Source organism: Hemicordylus capensis, chromosome 2, assembly GCF_027244095.1.
Source record: "Hemicordylus capensis ecotype Gifberg chromosome 2, rHemCap1.1.pri, whole genome shotgun sequence".
Lineage (NCBI taxonomy): Eukaryota > Metazoa > Chordata > Lepidosauria > Squamata > Cordylidae > Hemicordylus > Hemicordylus capensis.
In genome coordinates this window covers 179,964,512-179,987,900 of record NC_069658.1, presented here as the reverse complement: position 1 = coordinate 179,987,900, position 23,389 = coordinate 179,964,512, and the positions used below count along the sequence as shown (strand labels likewise).

General features: G+C 49.1%; 1 protein-coding gene and 1 long non-coding RNA gene across 9 annotated transcripts in view; one reads left to right on the top strand and one right to left on the bottom strand.

Moving 5' to 3' along the window:
• LOC128346342 (uncharacterized) overlaps positions 1-15,095 on the bottom strand; it is a 40,051-nt gene extending 24,956 nt beyond the window's left edge. For 2 of the 3 annotated variants that reach the window (XR_008316917.1, XR_008316916.1), the window contains exons 1-2: positions 14,672-15,095; positions 5,212-5,376 (exon numbers count right to left, since the gene is read on the bottom strand). This is a non-coding gene — a long non-coding RNA (uncharacterized LOC128346342). The remainder of the gene's footprint in view (positions 1-5,211; positions 5,377-14,671) is intronic. The other variant, XR_008316918.1, reaches the window with a different exon arrangement.
• The window catches only part of PDE4A (phosphodiesterase 4A), a 546,547-nt gene that overhangs the window by 504,935 nt on the left and 18,223 nt on the right, over positions 1-23,389 (top strand). For 4 of the 6 annotated variants that reach the window (XM_053299525.1, XM_053299523.1, XM_053299527.1 and 1 more), the window contains 4 exons: positions 11,093-11,186; positions 17,263-17,441; positions 19,585-19,683; positions 21,132-21,314. In XM_053299525.1, the coding sequence (XP_053155500.1) occupies positions 11,093-11,186; positions 17,263-17,441; positions 19,585-19,683; positions 21,132-21,314 (555 nt within the window). The remainder of the gene's footprint in view (positions 1-11,092; positions 11,187-17,262; positions 17,442-19,584; positions 19,684-21,131; positions 21,315-23,389) is intronic. The other 2 variants (XM_053299524.1, XM_053299528.1) reach the window with 1 other exon arrangement.

Below are 23,389 nucleotides of genomic sequence, written 5' to 3'. Positions count from 1 at the left end.
TTATTTATTTGATTGATTGATTGATTGATTTCTATACCGCCCTTCCAAAAGTGGCTCAGGGCAGTTTACACAGAGAAATAACAAATAAATAAGATGGATTCCTGTCCCCAGAGGGCTCACAATCTATAAAGAAACATGAGATAGACACCAGCAACCGTCACTGGAGGTACTGAGCTGGGGGTGGACAGGGCCCCCATGGTACATGGTTCTCTTTCTCTCCCCCCTCCCCTACTGTCATTCTCCAACAAGCCTGAGGTAGGTTTGACTGGAAGATCAGTAACTGGCCTACAATCAAAGAGGAGCAAGCATGACTTGTCCCCATAGCTAAGCAGGGTCTTCACTGGTTGCATCTGAATGGGAGACTTGAGGTGTGAGCACTGCAAGATATTCCCCTCAGGGGATGGACTTGCTCTGGGAAGAGCAGAAGGTTTCAAGTTCCCTCCCTGGCTTCTCCAAGATAGGGCTGAGAGAGATTCCTGCCTGCAACCTTGGAGAAGCCGCTGCCAGTCTGTGAAGACAATACTGAGCTAGATAGACCAAGGGTCTGACTCAGTATATGGCAGTTTCCTATGTTCCTAATCCCCCAGTGAGCTTTAGACCTGACTAGGGATTTGCACGCTGGTCTCCCCAGTCCTAGGTTAACCACTGCATCACCATGGCTCCAGTAGTGTGCCTTTTACACTTGTGTTGATAACACGGCTGTTTCTACATGGGTTGCAAATGAGTGTGTGTGGGATGAGGAGGTCAGAGCAACAGTGTCTAGGCTGCTGTGTGCTTGGGTGAGTCTAGGAAGTGGGGAAGTGGTTGTCCTGGGACACAGAAGTGTGGACATTTCTGCATCGCACCGTCACGCCCCTTGCGTCCAGGCACCCGAAGCAGCACGGTGGAAGCCCTTCCTCTGCCCTGAAGGTGGCTTTTCCCTTCAGTTTCCCCCCAAGGCTGCCTTGGCTAGGCAGTCTGTAGCATTACCCAAGTCGGCTGACAAGCCGATGAGTCACCTCAGCCTTTCTGCCAGGGAGCTGCATCCGGGAGTTTTCTCAAGGACAAAGTAGATTTTCAATTGAGAGCAATGTTGGAGACATGGCGGCGGGGAAGCAAGCTGGTCCCTCTGCCCCAAATACTTGGGGCTGGCCCCACTATTGTGGTGTTTTTGTTTTGGTTTGGTTTTTTTAATAACTAGCTGTGGAAAGGGAATAGGGTGTGGGCTCAAGGGCACCCGGTCAGGATCTGTATTGCCAGTTCTGGATCAAAACAGTAGAAACAAAAATGTTTAGTGATTATGAAGGATTGGGGGGGTGGGGGGCAGGAAATCCCCTTTCAGAGATTTCAATGCCCAGTTATCTCCCCTCATCCCATCTTCTGGTACATCCTCTTAGACAGAACCAGCTCAAATCCCCCTGCCTGCCCCATTTGTCCAGAGGGATCCTACACCGGGAGCTCTCAGCTCTTTTCATTCCAAGTTAAAATTGCAAAGGCATCAGATCTGGCCCAGGAACCCTGCTCCTGTTTTCTTATGTAGGCACTGGCATTTGTAATTGTGATTTGAGGGGCAGTGGGGCTGAGGAGCTGTCAACATGCCTCTCTGGAAGATGAGCTGAGATGGTTTCGCATCTTCAGCCCAGAGTCTTGAGTGCCACAAGTGCAGAGAAGGAGACTGAGTTCCAAGGAGGCAATGGGATGTCCCTCGGAATTGCACCTTGTTTCCTCTGCTTTTTGGAAAGGTGGGCAGGAGGAGGGAGAAGCTGTCTGCTGCATGAGCGGATGTGGGCCTTGGCATGAGCAGGGATTCTGTCTGGGAAGCCGATGAACAAAAAGGCACCTTCATAAGAGTGTGAGGTGGCTGCAGTTCTTGGAAACCACAGAGAGAAAACAAAATGTCATTGGACCCACAGGAACTCCACAGGAGGAGGAGTGTTGGGCCATATACAGCCTATTCTTGGCTAGGTTCTGCAAGTTGGGATTGAGTAGAATCAAAGGGAAGGCAAGCCCAGCAGGTTGGGATGGAGGTGCATGAGCACCAAATGTGTTCTGTTTTGAGGGCTGTGATTCTGAAGCAGCAGAAGAGGATTGGAAGCTGGGGGCAGAACTGTTTTAAGCAAGCAAAATGGTGTAACTGTGCAGGATAACACAGTGGCAGCAGGGAGATGTGGACACAAAGCCCTAGAATGGAACCACCAGATTCTTCAGTGTAAGAGTAGAAAGCCATAAGAGTTAAGACCCACCTCAGCAAACCACATAGGGAACTATTCCTGTCCCCACAAGCATTCTTTTTTCATGTCATTTCACCACATTTATATCCATTGCAAAGTTATTTTTCAGAGAGCTGAGTTTGGATGAGATCTTGGCTGTGGAGAAGGATAAATTGTGGGGTCCAGTGCCCCCCTTTCCTGAAGAAAGGGACTGAAGATTAAGCCAGTTTTGCAGTAGCGAGCATGAATGGTCTCCTTTGCTAAGCAAGGTTCACCTTAGTTTGCATTTGGATGGGGGACTGCATATGAGCACTGTCTGCTATCAGATATTCCCCTTAGGGGATGGGGCCATAGCTCAGTGGTAGAGCATTTGCTTTGCGTGCAGAAGGTTGCAGGTTCAATCCCTGGCATCACCAGGCTGGGAGAGAGACTCCTGCCTGAAACCTTGGAAAGCTGCTACCAGTCAGTGTAGACAATATTGAGCTAGATGGACCAAGCGTCTGACTCAGTAGAAGGCAGCTTCATATGTTCCTCAGATCAACTAGTCCAGCCTGTTTTGGCATGGAGGGACCATTTGTCAGGCAGTCCCCCTCAGACTAACCCATTTATCAGAAACGCATGCTTCTTATCTGAGAGCAAAATAAGGTGAAGCAAAGGAGCAAAATGAAGATGGTCTTCAGCCAGAATCTTCTACATGTGCAGTCATAAGTAAGTCCATTGTGTTGAATATGACTTACTCCCTAGTAACTTTGTTTGGAACTCTCGTTGCTCAGACCGATGAACAAGCCTGACCTAGAAGTCTTTATCGGGGTCAGGAAGTACTTCCTGGGGCACTCCGGTCTGTTGGTGTAACAAGGCTTCTGGGCTAATACAGCTGGTCTTTCTGTAGCTCTTTCCTTGGGCCTGGAAGGACACTCACTCCAAATCCTTGAGATCGTTCATAAAACCCAAAACTGGGTAGGGCAAGTGTCCTAGGTTTGGGAGCTGTGTGTGCTCCCCATTTTCGGTTGTGTGGAAGAAAGGTAGGTGAAAAAACTAGGTAGCTTTTCCTCCTACCTTGCTTCCACACATTCACTTCTTCCCAAGTTTCCCTCTTGCCTTGCTTCCACACAACTGAAAATTGGGAGCACACACAGCTCCCAAACCTGAGTAGAACACAGTTTTTGATTGTGTGAATGACCTGTCTGTGTGGTACTTGCACTAAAACCTACATCTATTACTGATTAAGCAGCTACAGGTGAAACTCGGAAAATTAGAATATCGTGCAAAAGTCCATTAATTTCAGTAATGCAAATTAAAAGGTGAAACTGATATATGAGACAGACGCATTTCATGCAAAGTGAGATAAGTCAAGCCTTAATTTGTTATAATTGTGATGATCATGGCGTACAGCTCATGAAAACCCCAAATCCACAATCCCAGAAAATTAGAATATTACATGGAACCAAGAAGACAAGGATTGTAGAATAGAACAATATCGGACCTCTGAAAAGTATAAGCATACATATGTATTCAGTACTTGGTTTGGGCCCCTTTTGCAGCAATTACTGCCTCAATGCGGCGTGGCATGGATGCTATCAGCCTGTGGCACTGATGAGGTGTTATGGAAGACCAGGATGCTTCATTAGCAGCCTTCAGCTCTTCTGCATTGTTTGGTCTCATGTCTCTCATCCTTCTCTTGGCAATGCCCCATAGATTCTCTATGGGCTCAGGTCAGGTGAGTTTGCTGGCCAGTCAAGCACAGTACACTGTATACTTTTCGGAGGTCCAATATTGTTCTATTCTACAATCCTTGTCTTCTTGGTTCCATGTAATATTCTAATTTTCTGGGATTGTGGATTTGGGGTTTTCATGAGCTGTACGCCATGATCATCACAATTATAACAAATTAAGGCTTGACTTATCTCGCTTTGCATGTAATGCGTCTGTCTCATATATCAGTTTCACCTTTTAATTTGCATTACTGAAATTAATGGACTTTTGCACGATATTCTAATTTTCCGAGTTTCACCTGTATGTGTGCCCAGAAGGAATGACAAAGCAATTGTATGAATAAAAATTTATGTGTGTGTCTGCAGCAAATGTATACTTGATCCTAGGTGTAATTCTAAAGGAAAGACACTAGGCCTCCACATTCATATAACAGCATCTCTGCTTGCAGAAAAAGACTGGATCTCAACATGCTTGCACACACTCATGAAAGTGCAGCACTTCTAACAGAAATGTGTGTCGCTCAAGTACCGGTTTTCCAGCTTTTTGCCCTCAGGAAATGCTTTCCACACAGATTTGTCTGCTGAGGAACCTCTTGATATCACTCATAGAATCTCCATGTGTTGCCAAGGGTTCCGGCGTATCTTCCTGGTGCTGGCTAGGCCAATTGGACCTAGCTCCAGCCCTCCTCAAACGAAGAGAGTTTCTCAGCATGCACCCAGCACTTCCCTGTGGCTTTATCATAGAGAAGATTAGTAATGGTAGACAAGTTGTCTTGTCACGGAGGAACTGCTGGTAAACCTCTGAGCGACCTAAAGGTTCGTTGAAAGACAGTTGGAAAGACTGCACTAAAGCAGTACAAACTGATTTAAGATATAGGCTGTATGTTCATCCACACACACTCTCAAATGCCTGTTGGCACAGTTGTTCTCACTTTCCAAGCCTGTGTTTAGAGCCTTCTCTGTGTTGGGAAATGGGGCCAGAGATCATTGGGGGAGAGCCCCAACTTTGCATGCAGAAGGTCGCAGGGTCAATATGTGGCACCTCCAGGTAGGACTAGGAAAAACTCAAGTCATTGCCAGTCAGTGTAGACCAGAATCTGCACCACTCTGGCCCTCCAGCTGCATTGGAACTACATCATCCCCAGCCACAGTGGCCAATAGTTAGGGATGATGGGAGCTGTAGTCCAACAGTAGCTGGAGAACCCAAATTCTCGGTTGCTGACAGCTAGGGGCATCTCATTGGGTTATCCCTCTCAGGAGCTCCAAGGCAGGACAGAATTTTATTGGATAGAAAGATAAGTCCCGCCTACCTGAGGGGGATAACTCCTCCCCAGTTCGTTCTGTCCTCAGCAGCTCCAATGGCAGCTTTTTTCCTTGCTCCTTTTACTCTTCAGCGTTTTTTGCTCTCCTTTGGATTTTCTTGCTTAGTTTTCTCACCATTCTTCTTGCTTCTAGCCTTCTTTCTCTTCCGTTTTCTAAGATATATATATATATATATATATATATATATATATATATATATATATATAAACTTTAAAACTTCTTGCAGCTTCTCTCCTTTGCCTTCCACCTCTCCCCCCCCCCCCGCTTCCCTGCTTCGCTCCTCTGTTTTATGGTGCAACTGTTTGGGGGCAGAAAGGCAGTTTTGGTCCCCCGGGGGCCTGCCCAGCAAACTTCGGCCCGGGCCGCTCTCGACCCTTCCAGGGGCCGCCTCTTCGGCCGCAAGCCTTGCCGCCACCGAGGGTCCCCGCCAGAGAGAAGCCGGAGCGCTCTCCTTCCGAGCTGTGCCTAGCCGTTCCGGCCACCCCCGGGCCTCTGGAACGCACGGCGGCAGCCTCACAAGCGGGAACTTCGGCCGCTCTCGATCCGCCCGAATTCCCTGCTGCAGCCGCGTGGGTGCGGGCTGCAGATCTGCCTCCCGCGCCACACGCCTTGGAGCCCTCTGACCATTCTCCTGCCTTCAGGCCGTGAGACGTGCTCGGTTGCTGCAGCCCCGCAGAAGGGCGGGGGTGGAGTCCACGAAGAGACTGGAGGCGCCCAGTGACCTACCCTCCGCCAACATCAGAGGCAATCAGGGCCGTCTCCCTGCGGGCTCAAGCACTCCTCACGGCTGAGAGGGCACAAGACCAAACCACAAGTACCGCCTGTGGGGCAGCGGGGGATGAGGGGCACAGCCCTTTGCATCTTCCTCTAAAGAGGGGGCGACCAAGAGCGTAAAATCCGCTGCTACGTCCCCGAGCCTAGCTTCCGGGGTAGCAGCTGCCAGTCAGAGCCAAGTATTTTCTCTACCCAAACAAACAAACAAACAAAAACTGTCCCCCCCGAATGGCAAGCTTGGTTTTAAAACGCCATAGTAGATACTGTTCTTCAGATCAGTCCTCTCCCCTCCCCCCCCAAAAAAAGGAAGGAAGAAAAAGCCTAAATCTAAGAAGTCCAAGCGGAAATCTAGGGTTAGGTCTCCCAGCCCTGAACCCGCTCCCAGTGCCTTTTGTTCCGCCTCCTCCCAAGAAAGCTAGAGACAAGAGGCCTCTGATCACAAGGGGAACCCCCACTGGAACCCCAGCGTCCTGACCCTGACTCAGTTGCGATTCCGCACAAGGAGGAGGGCGAATGGTCTGATGGGGAGGGGGAGGAACCTTCCTCTGTGTCACAACACCTATTTGTGGCAGAGGACTACTCTCCTCTCATGACAAAAAGTATTTAGACAACACTAGAACAGGAGACAATTAAGGGGGACTTAGTTTCTCCCAGGGCAAGGGCCAAAACATTCTTACTCCCTATGCCTGAACTCTTCTCAGACGTGGTAAAGAGGAATGGCTCCTGCTCGCCAAAAACTACAGACCCATGGCTATAGCTATGAGCCAACATGGGTGTAGTGGTTGGAGCACTGGACTGGGACCGGCCCGGGTTCAGGTCCCCGTTCGCCCGTGGGGCTGGCTGGGTGGCTCTGGGCCGGTCGCTTCTCTCTCGGCCTGGCCTGCCTCACAGGGTTGTTGTGAAAAAGAAACTCAAAAAGCATCAGACATGCTTAAGACTCCAAGTACCGTTGCCCACATCGCCCAATTGGTGTCTGGTTCTTTGGTACCTAAGAACGGTGAAACATCACTTAAAGATCCAGGGGACAGAACAGCTGAGTCGTCTTTAAAAGAATACATGACAACTCAGCCTTGGTGATCCGCGCTACCTCGACCGCCTCTATCGCAGCCAGGGCCTCCCTGCTATGGGTGGACAAGTTACTTTGTAACCCACCTTCGGATCCAGTTCGCATGCGCTAGCAACTTCAAAAGATACAGGAGGCCCAGGCATTCTTGGCAGACGCGACACTGGACGCCATCCCCTTTTTCTGCCACTGTATCCGCAGCTGCGGTGGTGGGCAGGCGACACTTATGGTTAAAAAACAAAAACAAAAAAACCTGGCAAGTGGACCCAGCGTCGCTAATCAATCTCACATCAGTACTCTACGATTCTACTAACTCTTTGGTGAATCTGCCTTACAGGACGTCTTAATTGAATCCCAAGACAGGAAAAAGGCCATGCCGACCTCCATACCCAAAAGGTCCGACAGGCCCGTGCCTCGCAAGCCATTTCAATACCAGCAACCAGTTCAGTCTTTTTGAGGCTTCCGTCCCTTCAGAGGATCGGACTACAGGTCCCAGAGAGGCTTCTGGAACAGACCTCCCCAATCCTTTAGGGGTGCGGGATCTTTCAAAAATACTCCACCCTCTAAGTCCAGACGATCACAACAACAATGACGCGAGGTCTACATGGCATGGGGGGTGTTTGCCCGCGTTTGTCCACGCATGGGAAGCCTCAACTTCAGAAGAGTGGGTCCTAATCATCATCGGAGACAGGTGCAGAATTCTCCATCCTTCAAGTTTCTCCCGACACCATGGTCATGCCCGTTCAAGAAGCATTCAAGGATGCTCCAGGCCATTCACCACCTCCTGGAAATCAGGGCCGTCAAACCAGTCCCTCCAAGGGAGGAGGGCAGAGGGGTCTATTCTTTTCTCTTCACCGTCCCAAAAAGGACGGCCCCACAAGAGCGGTCCTGGACTTGAAACAAGTAAACAAACCGGTTCGCAAGGTCCACTTCCACGTGGAGACGCTAAGGTCCATAGCGGAAGCCCTGCACCGCCACGGCTTCCTGACGTCAATCGACCTGAAGGAGGCATACCTTCACGTTCCAATACACCAGGACAACAGAAGGTACCTGCGCCTCAAATACATGGGTCGGCATTTCCAATATACAGTCTAGAGGGATCTAGGGTCAATTCTCTCAATCCTGGACCTCCACGGGTTCACTGTCAATGTCAATTAGAGCCGCTTGACCCCATCTCAACAGATCCAGCACCTGGGAGTCATGATAGACACGGCAGCAGCCACTATATCACTGCCCACAGACCGTCGGCTGGAGCTCCAATCGGAGGTGAAGTAAGTCATAGCAACCAGGAAGACCCCACTCATTACCCTGGCAAAACTTCTGGGCCTCATGGTGGCCGCAATGGAGGCAGTACCGTGGGCTCGCTCCCATCTCCGCGATGGTTCCTACTTCCAGAACCATCTTCCAGTGGTTCCTACTTCCTCGCCAATAGGCCATCGCCAGGAAATCCAAACTTCTTCTGGACTTGCAAAATCCAGTCAAGTATTCCCTACAATGGTGGTTGATACCCAACAACCTCCTACGTGGCAAGTCTTTCTTGGATCCCCTCAGGGTCATCATCTCCACAGATGCCAGCGACCGGGGATGAGGAGCCCAGCTTCAAAACCTCTCCACTCGAGGCCTCTGGTCCCCCTAGGAGAGGGCACACAGCATCAACTGGAGAGAGCTCAGAGCCGTGCGCCTAGCTCTACTGGCGTTCCAATCATCTATCCAAGCGGGACACGTGCTAATAAAGACAGACAGCACAGCGACCAAGGCCTACACCAACAAACAGGGAGGGACCCGATCCCGCTCCATGTTCCAGGAGGCGACTCTTCTCTGGCCCTGGTGGTACATCACCTAGGATCCCTGATCGCCCACCACGTGAAGGGGGTACTCAACGTGGTGGCGGACTGACTCAGTCATTCGGACGTTTCTCTGGGGGAATAGAGTCTTCACCCAGAAACTTTCCAGCAGATCACGGAAAGTTGGGGCATCCCAATCTTAGACCTGTTTTCGACAACGACCGACAAGAAACTACCAGCCTTTGTTGAGGTTTCTTTGTTGGGGCACGAACGCAACCGTCGCAATGTCAACACCTTGGCCGGAAGACCTATTACACGCCTTCCCCCCGACCCCTCTCCGGGCGAGGGTGCTCCACAGGATTCGCCTCAACCAGGTGGAAGTCATCCTCGTGGCCTCACTCTGGCCCAGACGTCCTTGGTTCCCGGAACTCCTTCATCTGGCAACCGCTCCGCCATGGGAACTACCTCCAATTCCTGACCGGCTGTCCCAAGGACCCGTCCTTCATCCCGTTCCAGCCTGGTTGCACCTTACTGCTTGGAGACTGAGCGGCGCCTCTTCAGGAAGAAGGGTTTTTTCTGACGCGGTACCGAACACTTGACTGGCCTCCAGGTGACCCTCAATGGAGAGAGTATACCAATATACAGGGAGGATGTTCCTACGCTGGGCATATCGACACTCCATACCTCGGAGATCAGTGTCCATTAAATGTCGTCTTCAAGTTCTGCAGGAAGGCTTGGAGAAAGGCCTCCGCCCTAAAATGTCAGGCGGCATCCCTGCTCCCTTCCCTGGGAGGCACGGAATCCCAGTTATCCCAAGCACAAGCTGACCTTCGTCGGTTCCTGAGAGGCGCCTCCCTTCTGTCTCCTCCCACTGTACCTTACACAGGTTCCCGCCTGGGACCGGCGCATAGTCATATGGGCTCCCCAGTCTCAGCCTTTTGAACCCATTCGGTCCTTACCTATACGAATACTTACATTTAAGCTGGCCCTTCTGGTGGCCATTACCTCAGCCAGGCGAGTATCTGAACTGAGGGCGTTATCTGTAAGCAAATCTTTCTGTATCTTCTTTGAAGATGCAGTACGACTTATTCCAGACCCCTTCAAGCGTCCTAAGGTGGCATCCACATTCCATATCTCCCAGGGCGTATTCTTGCCATCGTTCTGTCCTTGGCCAACTCATCCCTGAAAGGAAATGGCATAAGCTGGACATACGCTGCTGTCCCAAAGTTTACATCAGGCGCTCCGCGTCGTTTAGAACCTCGGACGCCTTGTTTGTCTCCTTCCAACCGCACTCCATGGGCTCAGCAGTCTCGTCCGCGACGATTGCAAGGTGGATATAAGCCTGCATCTCCATGGCCTACGAATCTCAGCGCCTCAGAACACCAACATCCATTGTAGCACTCCACGAGAGTGGCAGTAGCAGCGGCAGCTTTTCCCACCAACGCTCCCGTGGATGAAATCTGCACGGCGGCCACATGGGCCTCTGCTTCTACGTCCACCAGGCACTACAAGATTGATGAATATGCCTCAGCCAGGGCCTCCCTTGGGAGACGGGTGCTACAGCAGGTCCTTCATCGTTCATAGGTCAGACCGCCCCCGCCCGTATTGGCTAGCTGTGGTATGTCCCAATGAGATGCCCCTGGCTGTCAGCAACCGAGAAAGGAGCGTTGGTTCCACTTACCGTGAAAGCTTCTTCTGGTTGCTGCAGCCAGGGGCATCTCGGCCCACCCAGCTATGGCGCTCTGACCTAGTTTCTATCAAGGACCGGGGTTCGCAGCATCGAACCTGTGGGGGGATCGGCTCCCTGCCTTCCCCCCAGATGCCTTGCTTTCCTTTTTTTCGCTCTTGTTATTCTCTTTAGGGTGCTATCCTAGTCCGCCTCTCGGCCCGAAAGAACTGGGGAGGAGTTATCCCCCTCGGGCTCAGGTAGGCGGGACTTATCTTTCTATCCAATAAAATTCTGTCCTGCCTTGGAGCTCCTGAGAGGGATAACCCAATGAGATGCCCCTGGCTGCAGCAACTAGAAGAAGCTTTCACGGTAAGTGGAACCAACGCTCCTTTTTGCAGCCCTGGTATAAAAGTTACTAAGTGAGATAGAGAGTGGTCTAATCCAGTATACGGCAGCGTCATATGTTTTCCTGCACATGCTAAGTGGTACAGATACACCTTCATTTATACATATCTGTTCATATATGTGACATAAAATCCATGTTAACTTCTTACTTCTCTCTCTCTCTCTCTCTCCAGTTCAAAAGAATGTTGAACCGTGAACTAACCCACTTCTCTGAAATGAGCCGCTCTGGAAACCAGGTCTCTGAATACATTTCAAACACCTTCTTAGGTGAGTGCAAAGGAGCCTTTGGAAATCTTTGGATTGCTAAGCCTCTGCCCCTGTACCCTTGTACATTTTTTCTTGTAATTATTCATTATTTATGCAGTGTTTTTAAAAAATATTCCTTTTTCAGCAAGCTAAAAATAATGAGGCTCTCCACATGAACAGTGCGGAGAGCTGTAAGGGGTTTAGCAGGGAGAGCGGATCAAGCCCGCTCTCCCCGCACACAAGCGGCTAGCCCGCCTTGGGTGGCTGGATCAGCCACCCACACGATTACCGGCTCCGTCACGGAGCCAGTAGGGGTGGTGGGGATTGGGGGCTGCGTGGCCCCCAGAAGTCTCATCATGCCCCACACGAGTGCATGGGGTATTCTGAGGCGGCCCCTGTGCTGGGAGGCTTGTTTTAGCCTCCCAGTCGGGGGTCTCCTCGTGAGTTGCCGTGGCGACTCACGATCGGGTAAATGGGGTTAGCGGAGCACTCGCGCCACTAACCTCGTTTAAGGGTGGGGGCATTTAGGGAGGTTTGCTGCCGGGAGCCATGCAGCTCCCGTTGCAACACACGAGCCACAGGAACCGGACTGGGCTCCCTTAGTCCCTGCTGCTCGTGAGAATGGCCTGACTCTATCGCTGTCTACAAACGAGTCGTTCCAAAAATACAATAACACAGATCAGAAATTTTAAAAGAAAACAATCTACAAATACATCCAGTGCCTTGTTAAGGTATTGATCTGCCACAAATGATACAAAACTTAACTACCATTTCATGTTGGCTATATGTATAAGGCCAGTCATATAATAGAGTTATTAATTTGGTTCTCAGTTTTCTCAGATTTCTTAAACTGCCCCAAAGAGTTTACCTCCTGCTGGCTGTTGTATGTCTTGCCTAGGAAAATAATTGTATTTGAACGGAATACCCACCAGTGTCTCTTCTCGTTTTCCCAACAAAATTGTAGTAACAAACTTTAAACCTCTATATTTCTTTAACATTCCTGGTAAAAGGTCTGAGGTGTCTTTAATCTTGACTTGATTAATAGAAAGTTCAGGGTTTGCCAAAAAGCCAGTAGAATTAATCTCTTCAATCCATTGTCATTGTGTTTGATTAAAACGTCACTAGGTCTTTTCATTTTTGCCAACATATCTTGACTGTAATCTGAAAACAGTCTTAATATTTACCTGCTCTTCTTCCAACTCTAATAATGAACTAATTAATTTATCCAACGTTTGTCTGCTGTTCAGGAATAAATGCTTTCCTTACAGCTGAGCCAAAAGCAGGAGGCCAAGATTTATGAACATTTCTGTGTGTGCGCACATGTGCACCTCAAAAAAGCACTCCTCCCTTTTCAGTCATTTTTCAGGGGATGGCTTGGAAGGGTATGAAAATGCGGGTGGGGGAGAGAGGTACATACTCATTGCTCAGGCTGATGCTCCCTACCTCCCATTAGTAGTCAAATTAGAGGGAGGGCGAGGGGTTCCACCCCCTTACCTTTGTGACAGCCCCCCAACTACTATTTTTAGAAGTCTAAGAAGGGCATGATTTTGCTAAAACTGATGGGAGCTGTAAGGGGAGGCATGTGGATTTCATCAAGGACTGCCTTCCCAATAAACAGAGCACAGGCAAAGTTGTTCCAAGTGACTACTTCTCGCAGAATGTGGTTGTGTACTTAAATGCACATCCCATTTAAAGCAATGTAACATAATGAGGACAGAAAACATCTGCATCCAGAGAGGAAACATCTGCATTCAGAGATACCCCCATCTTGCCATGCTGCTCTGCTGTAAATGTCAGGGAACAGATGGAATGACAGGGAACATCCTGAAGGACAAGGCAACTTAGTTGCCTGGGCAATATGAGATCCCTCTCCACATCAATTTAACTAGGGCAAAGCATTGGCTTCATTTTGCCCTCAGTGACAGCACCTTATAGCTAACTCTGATTGGCAATGTAGAATCCTGACATCATCACATTTCCCATGTGATCTTTGATTGGTTTATTTCTGTGGGCCCATTGGGAAAGAAGAAAGCCCAGCCCAAAAACACGGTGCTGGAGCAGGAAGAAAAGAGCAGTGAGTGGGGAGAGACAGGGTTGGGGGTCTGAAGAGGGGAATTATGCCCTCCAAAAGAATCACCTCAGATCTTTGAGAATGCAGATTTGGTGCCGCTCTGTTTTTCTTATCCTTCATTCTATCACCCTTTCAAAATCCACATTTTGTTTAATAAACGTTTGTTCTTACATCGCATGTTTCACAGTTAATTGTGACTGGTCTTTGCTCTTCGTGTCTGTTGCAGCAAGTGTATGTAGCTGTAGGTAGCACATGATTGCAGAGCCAGAACCTGCCCTGAATTAAGTAATGCCCACTTTAATTCAGAGGGACTTTGAAGTAAACTAGTATAGGATTGGACTACAAGGCACTACCATGTCTCATGTTTGCACAATCGTATGCAAACACCTGCCTTCCAAACACTGTCATGTGTACGAACGCACATGGTGCAAATACACACCTCACATTCTGTTGCATACACTGTCGCCACATGAAAGCAAATGTTCAGGCACCACATTTGTGTATAGAAGCATACAAGGTCATGTAGATACGTGTGCCTCTCTCTCTCTCTCCACACACACACACACACACAACCAGGAAGGGACAGTTGCTGAGGGCATCCATCCGCTGAATTCCCCAGAAGCCAAGCCTCCATTGACGTCAGCAGATGCAAATGCCCAGGCTTAAGCAAATGTTGATGCAAACGGCCACTTCAATGGGAGCCTTCTGTGAGAGCCGGAACTTAGGCTGAGGACTCAGGCCAAGCCAAAGTTGTGCGGTGGCCAGAATTCACACTCCCTGCTCTCCTGCGGAGCAGCTGTGGCATGTCCTGCCAAGGTCCGGTGGCAGAGCAGTGCAGGCCACTGGGGTGCAAAAAGTGAGAGAGAGGGAGAGGAAGCCTATCAACTTCTTGGTGTCCAAGAGGTTGGCGCATAGCCCAGAGAATGCTTGCCAGCACAAAGGTACTTTCTGCTATGGAGAGATACCTTTCAGATAAGGCACATGGGTGGGGCACCCAAAGCTGGGCGCCTAGTACAGCCAAGCAGGGCCCCCGACACTGGGTCTCCTGAGCAGTCTCTGGTGTTGCCAGAGGACGTTGTGTCTAGCAGGCCAGCATGGGGGTGAGTCTGGGAATTGCCTACACATCGGGATTCCTTCCTTGGCTTTGGAATAGGAGTGGGGCCTAGTAAGTTGCAAGAAACAGCCCGGACCCCTGGGTTCTTCCTGGCTCTGAGTGGGGAGTGTGGGTTAGTAATTGGAGCGAGGAAGGGGAGAAAAACAGGATTCTTGTTTCTGCTCTCACCTCCGCCATTACCTCTCTATTGATCTGCTTATTCAAGGATTATTCTGCTTGTTGCGCCACCTGCTGCAGAGAGGACACACACACACACCCCTAAACTGTCTCTGCTATACAGGTGATCTAGACCTGTGGTGTGTTAATTCAAGGAGCACTCACCCTACTGGAGGCAGCCCCCTAGCCTGGGGTCTCAGTCGGATCCTGACTCGACCAGCTCCCAGTCAAATCCCCAAATAGTCTCGGTCACACAGGAAGGTAGCCCACTAAGAAAGCAAGCAGGGGGATCTGGGCTCTTGGGCTGCCTCCAGCAAGGCCACCCCACTTATGAATTCTCTGTGACACTAGAGAGTTCTGGGGCACCGTCTCAGCACGAGGGTCTCTTTTACTCCACAAAGCTTGGTAGAAAATCTTCAACTGGCTCAAATGGTGTGTGCCCACAATGCACGTGTGCGCACTTGGGAGGGGTTTGCACTATAGACTGGAGATTTGGGGGGATGCCAGGAAAGACTTCGAAGGGCGACTGGTGGTTCCATCGAAGGCACCTTTTTAACCCGCCAGTGAGAGAGTTCAGCTCAGTGTTGGTTGGTTGGGGGGTTCTATGATGTCACAGTCCTGTTTCCTAGCAATCGAGGTGTCTGGCGCTCTAGAATATTGCCATGGCTCACGCCGTGCTTCCCCCTGGGGCCTTATGCCCGCCCCCCCACTCGGCCATGAGGCCCCCATGCCGCTGCTTCTCCCGTAGGTACCATTGGGGCATAACTCTGCCCTGCCACGATGTGACCTGCTCTCACTTCCCGGTTGCCCTGCGCCCTCCCCATTTCCTGCCCCCGCTGGGCTCTCCCAGTGTCCGGCACTTACCCCTGGGCAGGTTGTCCCCACCACATCCCCTCTTCTCCCAGTGGGTTCCACCCACACGTGACTTCTTTCCCCTGGAGACGGTCCTAGAAGAATGTGGGGGAACAAGGCCCGGCACTCCTGAGGGTGAGTCTCCCCCAAACTCCTCCACACTGTGCTTAGAGGGCACACGCTGTGTCTCCGGCACCCTTGGATGAAATACTGCTCTGCACACTCCCCCACCACACACTAAACACACCCAGGAGCTCAGTGGGGGGCCCTCTAGTGCTAGCTGCACCTCATTGCAAGACCACTCATCTACACATAATAGATGTCAAAGGAAGGGAGGAGATAATTTGGGGGCATGCATGTGTTGGGGAGCAGGCACCTAATGGCGCAGCATGGAAATGGCTTGACTAGCAAACCAGAGGTTGCTAGTTCGAATCCCCGCTGGTATGTTTCCCAGACTATGGGAAACACCTATATCGGGCAGCAGCGATATAGGAAGGTGCTGAAAGGCATCATCTCAATCTACATGGGATGAAGTAATGGTAAACCCCTCCTGTATTCTACCAAAGACAACCACAGGGCTCTCGACGGCACACTTTACCTTTATGTGTTGGGGAGGAGGAATGCTACTTTTCCCTAGTCCCTTTGTTTAAAAAAAAAAACCTGGATAGATTTGCACTTTCCCATAGATGTATTATTTATTAATCAAGAAATGTCCTTTGGTGGGAGGTGGGGAGATAGCCCTGTTTATTTTTAATTAATTAAAGTCCTGCCATGTTTGACAAGTAGAGGAGGGATTGAGAGTTCTTCCCCCACAGTCCGTCACTGAAGCTATTGCCTCAAGCAGACCAGGGGGAACAGCCAAGCCCACATTTCCATCCCTGGCCTTTCTCCTTGCTCCCTCAGTTTGACGACAGCCTCCAGCCCCAGCCCTGGAGAAGATGAAAGCTCCCTCTCCCAGCCTAGAAGTGGCATTTGAGGTTGGAAGCAGTTTCCCAGGGCGCTAAATTCTGTGCACCCTTCTCCCTGGCTCTCTCCCCCTTCCCTCTTTTTTAAAGCAGGGGGAAGGGCATTTTGCTACCTCACAGGTGCTGCAATAATCTGCTGCTTGAGACTGCCACCTCAGCTTGCCTCGTGAAGGGCCACCCTTGCAGTTTCCTCCTCCTGAAACAGACCCTGGGGGGGTTGGAAGGAAGTAGCTCTTACCTCCTCCTCTTTTGAGTCTGGAGGTCACAGTCTGTTTGAGAGGACCTGGTTTCGAAAAGCAGGCCTTGCCAGGTCCCTTGCTCTGGAACCTGGGAGGAGGAAGCATTGGAAACACACTGGCCTTCACAACCCTGGAACTGCCTTCAGGAGGAGGAGGGAGGGAGGTCATGCCTCTTCTCCCAAGAGACCCCTGTGGGCAGTGGGCAAGATTTGCTCCCACCACAATTTTGTCCTTGAATCTAGCACTTCCCTCTCCTTACTCCGGCCTTCGGTTCACACAAGCAGCCCTATCCAGGTAGGGCTGCTTGTCTGAACAGCCTCATTGTAAGTGCATAACCTATTTACATATTTGCTTGTTTGCTTGCTTGGTTTACTGTTTAATATTTAGAAATATTGATACACGCTGTTCAACAAAAAGTTCTCAAAGTGGTTTACGTAGTAAAGAAATGTAAATAAATAGTGTCCTGTCCCAAAGGGGCTCGCAGTCTAAAAGCACTTCTTTAGCACTTGCTATTGTCTGTATGAGGCATCCACAGAATCTGTGTAGTGTGGCATTGTTGTTTGAAGGAGAGCTGCACCCATCCTCTAGCTCATTGAGCCGCTCTGCCCATTGAGATTCTTGCACAGGCCAGAGAGTTGCCCCTTTGGTCTCTCGCCTGTCTGTACCCCCACCCCCTCATGCAGTCTTTTTGCATCCTCAGACAAGCAGAATGATGTGGAGATCCCATCCCCAACACAGAAAGAGCGGGAGAAGAAGAAGAAGCAGCAACCAATGTGCCAGATCAGCGGCGTCAAGAAACTCATGCACAGTTCCAGTCTGACCAATTCGAGCATCCCTCGCTTTGGGGTCAAAACCGACCAAGAAGAGCTACTCAGTAAGGTAAGCTTTGCAGCATCAGACATGAGAATCACTTGGGAGAAATCCGTCCCTAGCTTTTAAAGGGACGGGTTGCCTGCCACAATTAGGATGCTCTAGCAGGACTCTAGCAAAGAGATGCAGCCTTTCTCTGTGCCCCATTTTGCTCTAGTTCCAAGAGCAATGGCAAAATCTTCCTTTGCAGTATGAAGACACAAAAGCTCTCTTCATTGTTTCAAAATCAATGCCGTTAGAAATAAAGGTGTTGTCTTTGAGCCAGTATTTTTCCAGATAAACACATCTCCAAATAGACCGTTCGTTCATGCCTATAACACTACAATATTTTTTTCTTGAGTGCTACTGTCCAGTTGCGGAACTCATTTCCAGTTTTTTGCAAGTGTCGTCCTAGCAATTAACAAATGGATCAATCCTGCAGCATAGAGGTCACAAGTGACCCAGGCAGTGATATCTTGCAGTCTGTTGGATGTGAGCGGAAGGGTCTCTGAGTCTAGTGTCAGACCTGCACTCTTTCCTGCCCCTGGAGCACCGCACTGCTGCCTGATCCCAGCTCACTAGACTAGAGGCAAAAGCATATCTAAGGCATGAGGATCTGCAGACACCCCGTAGCACTCTCTTAAACTTCAGACTTGACTTGTAGCATACTTGACCTGAAAGATTAACCACTGTTGTTTGAGCCATATTCCTACCAAGTTCATGATGGTTAGGACTCATTTTGTAATTATAATTGGTTGTACAAATTTTGATGTACCACGATTATCAAAATAATGGTGGCACTAAGTCAATACTACATGGGCTTAAAAACCCTTCCCCCGCCACCCCCTATAATCCTCATGCCTTTATTTGTGGGTAGATACGCGGGGCGGGGTGGGTGGGGTGGATTGCTGGTTAGAGTTGTAACCTCCCACTCTGCAATTAATCAGGACAGAAAGTTGCGCCATCTTTAGAAACTGGATGCTACAGCAGGGGTCTTGAGTCCCCAGAAGTTGTTGGGAGGCCATTGTGGCTGGGGATGGTTTTTACTTATTTATTTAACATATTTATCTTCCTCCCAAAACTTATGTGCCTGGGCAGTTTACAATAAAGACAATACAAATCAAAACAAAATCAAAACAGTAGAACATTAAAATAATATAAAATTCAACACAACATTAAAAGCAGTTAAACACTGTAAATCTAATTAAAAGCCTGGGTGAACAAATGTGTCTTAACTGCCTTTTAAAACATTGTCAGAGAATGGGTAGGCTTTTATTTCAGCAGGGAGTGAATTCCAAAGCCTCAAGGCAGCAAGGGAGAAGGCCCATCCCCGAGTAGCCACCAGACCAGCCAGTGGCAACTGTAGACAGCGATAGGAGTTATAGACCAGCAACATCTAAGGAGCTACGGTTGGGAGTCCCTTGCACTAGAGTTCACAGTGTATGTGATGCCTTGTACAACTTGCTCACCACAAATGCAGTGATGTTAAAAGTGTTGTCTCAGTGATGCCCATCTCAACCATCAGAGACCATGTGCTGAAATCTAAGAAGTACAAATGATTTTCTTTAAAGGAACACCATGATGATGGTATTTGTAGCTTATTTAGAACATACGTAATTGGAGCATATCAGAGAATGCTCTCTGATGGCCAGGAGAGAGAGAACACATTGGAGTGGACATAGGCTTCTCTTCCTCTATTTTTCAATTCTCATGAACTGCGGCTTCAGAAGCAGCTCAGCTGTTCACAGGTCTGGGTTGGTTTTTTTGAGCAAATTGTGTGAGTTACCCTCTCAGAAAATCCTATTTTTGACCATTCAGTGCTTTTAAATCTCAGCATCGCCCATTTGACCCCCTAGTAAGGGGTCAAAGTACTGCCACAATTTCATGCCCTGGAATTGCTACTGATAGGTAGATAGACAGACAGATAGATAGATACTGCTTGTTTGAAACTGTCAATGAAAATTAATGTTGCTAGTCGCCTTGGTTTTCATTCTTGTCATTTGCTGGGTGCCCACTAAGGTCCCAGACCTGGAGTGCCAGCTCAGACTTGAGTTGCAGTGCCAAAGAGAATGTCTTATGAGGCCTCACCTTTTCCTTTACCATGACCTTATGTCTTCTCGAAATCTGTCTGCATCAGAGGCAAACCAGCTCTTTCCCCTGATGTCTTTTGCAGGAGCTGGAAAACCTAAACAAGTGGGGCCTTAACATTTTCCGGGTCGCCGAGTACTCCAACAATCGGTCGCTCAGCTGCATCATGTATACAATATTCCAGGTATGTGTGCTAATGTTGCAGAGTCTCCTACCCCCCAATTTTCCTACTTGCTGGGACCAGGCCTCTCCCTGTAGCTGTTTTATAGAAATTAGACCTTAATGGAGCTGCATAGTTGCATCTGGGCCTGAGCATGAGACAGCGGCAAGTCCACAAGGGGGTACGGGGAGGAGGTCTCTGGCTCTTGTTCAGCATACCCACACAGATTGCACAAATCCTCTGCCTTTCCCAGCAAATGCAGAGGGTTGTGGACTCTTCAGATGTGACACGGTCATGGGAAGGAGAGGATGCAAGTAGACCTTATGGCCCATAGGAAGAGGCTTCGTGTTCTTTCCTTGCCTTCAGAGGGGGAATCGGTTGGGAGAGCTGGTTGGAACCTGGTACTTCTGGACCCTCAGGTTAGGAGAAGTGGAGTCAACAATGAAAAACAAAATTGTCCTGTAGAACCTTAATCAGTGAATTGGGCATAAACTTTCAAGTGTGCTAGAGCTCACTTTTGCCAGTTGCCTCTGATAAAGTGGTTAGAATGTTGAACTAGGGCCAAAGAGACCTGAGTTCAAATCCCCCTTCAATCATGAAGCTCACTGGTTGACTCTGGAGCCGTCAGTTATCTCTCAGCCTAACCTACCTCACAGGGTTGTTGTGAGGATAAACATAACCATGTAGAACTCTCGGGGCTCCTGGGAGAAAACATGGGATATAAATGTAAATAAAGTGAGCTCTAACCCACGAAAACCTGCACTACAGAGAACAAGTTAGTCTTTAGGGGGCCCCAGGACTCCGTGTTGGGTTTTTGCTACAACTGACCAACTGGGCTTACAGCTTACCCCTCGGGAACTGGATCTAGGTAACTATCCGGGTTGAAAAGGTTGTGCTGTCAAGTCGGTGTCGACTCCTGGCGACCACAGAGCCAAGTGGTTTTCTTGGTAGAGTGCAGGAGTGATTTACCATTGCCTTCTCCTGCGCAGTATGAGATGATGCCTTTCAGCACCTTTCTGTATCGCTGCAGCCCAATATAGGAGTTTCCCATATTCTGCGAAATACACCAGCAGGGATTCAAACCAACAGCCTCCTGCTCTCTAGGCAGGTTGCTTCCCTGCTGCACCATTAGGTGGCAGGTATATTCCTTACTTCTGTGGCCACATGATTGTGAGCCTTGGCAGGGATGTGGGGGCCAGAGACCGATTTTCCTTGCACATCTCCATTGAAGTGTAGGCACTTTAATATTTATCAAATGATTATGCCTGGGCAGGTAGTGGACTCTAGCAGATGGGAGAAGAGCTGGGGCTCTGGGCCCTCCGCTTCCTCTATTGTAGTTTAGTAATACTGCTCAAAGATTAACTTACTGAACTTGCAGAAGTCAAATCAAATAAAAGAAGCTGAGCTCCCTCCTGAATCAGAACTGATCTTTCTCAACAAATGCTTCTCCGTCCCTTCTTCTCATCCCCCAGGAAAGAGACTTGCTGAAAACTTTCAAGATCCCTGTGGACACGTTAGTTACATACATCATGACGCTAGAAGACCACTATCATGCCGACGTGGCCTACCACAACAGCCTCCATGCAGCTGACGTCACACAGTCCACGCATGTCCTCCTGTCCACGCCAGCCTTGGATGTAAGTTCCAGCCCTGTGGTGAGTGGGAAGATTCAGTTCTGGCTTCAGAATCCCGCCCCTCTAAGGAGAGGGCCCCGCTAGTGGTGATGGAGAAGACATTCTCTGTATGTTACAGTAGAGAGGGGTGTGATGCACAGGCTATATTTCTGGGCTGGGCCTTGGCAGACTCTGCTTTTGAATCTGTGGTCAGGCAGGAATAACTGTCTCCCACCCTAACCTACCTCATCAGGCAATGAGGATGAAAAGACAGTTATTCTCGTGCACTAAGAGATTGGAGGTTTACTGCCTCTGGCAAAAACTGGCTCAGCCGCCTGCCTGTCACAGTCAGGAGGGCTTGTGGCTGCCATTGGCTGGACTTGGCGCCTATCCTTCTGACCCCTAATGCTCAGGATACCATAGGCTGTCAGAGACTCGAGAAAGTCAATTCCCTCCCTCTCCTCCATTGTGTGTTTTTTTTTAACTGACATGAGCTATGGAATGCTGAACATCTTCCCTCATTTGTAGACTTAAGTGATAGATTTATACAACCTGTCTAACATCTGGCTACTCTTTAGAACTGTTGTAAGCTACTTTCTCCCATTCCTCTAACCTGCAATACCTGAATTCCTGTTTGTAGGGAAATTTTTAAAATGTTTAAAAACTCTATATATGAATATTTTTTTCATACAAAAAGAAGATTGGAATGTGAAAGAACTGCTCTTTGGTCTGCTGAGGGGTGGGGGCAGGAGCGGGGAGAGGGAAGGAATGGCCCACCACCGTTACACTAAAATCCTGGATTTCTCCATTGTTTCCTATGGGCCGCTCACATGTCCACCTTAGGAGAGACCAAAAAATGGTATTCAAGGTGAATCTAGAATGGAATGGGCGACTCTAGTATTTTCTTTTTTCTATGCCCTCATGAGCCCTCACCATTCCATAGGTCTCAGAAACTAAAAAGGGCAATTTGGTGTTTGGTTTTGTTTAAACCCTTGTTCTTTTCATTTGCAACCAGATGCACTTCTGCATACCCAAGAAACACCCGGGGTATGTGGAAGTAGAAACCACTACTTTGTTTTTGGGTGGCTGTTTTGCTTCCAAATAAGTACTTGAACACACGAGTTCAGTGTTGAGAGGAATGGTTATTTATATCACCCACACTCTAGCCAACTTCACTACATTGGCTCTCTGAATTGTAGATTTTTTAAAATCTGGTTCACACAGCTTCTTTGGCCCCAGATTTCTTGTCAGAATCGGGGCTGGGAGGCAGGACAACTTCCTTGGGAGAACATAAGTATTGTATCTGCAGTGGGCCATAGACATACCTTCTTAGTTCTGTGGTCTCTTTCTTTTCAAGTTAATTCAGCTGCTGCCTGGAAGTCCCTGCCCTTGGCTGAATTGAGTAGGGGCATTGCATACTTGTTTAAAAATATAGAGATAGAGATGGCAGCTGTCCACACTGCTTGGGGGGCTCCCAAAGGCGCTTGGCTGAGGGCCCTCATGACACCAGCACAAAGACCACGCATGCCTGATGCCCCACAGAGGACTCTCGCAGGACATCAAGCATGAGGTCCCTTAAGGGCAGGGCTCAGGATGGCAGCCCTCCTTGCCCGCACTTAAGGATGGTCCTGGTGTTGGGTCCTTCCTGTGACTTGATTTTTAGAGACTGCTTTACACGCAGACATCATTACCATTGGCAGAGTAGTTTGTGAATTCCTGCCCCTATTCATAGCTCTGTTTTCGTTTAGGCTAAGAGTGGTAGCCTGTGAAAAGAGGAGGAGCAGTAAGCCAAAATTATACAGAATGCATGGAGAATATTTCTGAACCAGTTTGAGTTTTATGTTGATCCAAACTCTGGCAGTATTATTGGGAGTTTACCCTGAGGTTAAAACAGGGCCAGGCCAAGACGTTCTGGTATCAACAGTGGAAAATCCAAATGTCACATAGGCATCCTTGGGTGCAATCTGCCAGCAAGATTTCTTGCCAGGCAGAAAGATCTTTCCCCCTGCAGGTTGGGAAAGGGCTGGGGGCAATCTTGAATGAGAGAAAAAACTGAACCGGAAAGGGTTAAGCAGTCTCTCTCCTTCCTAACAACAACAGATCTTTCTTCACTGAAA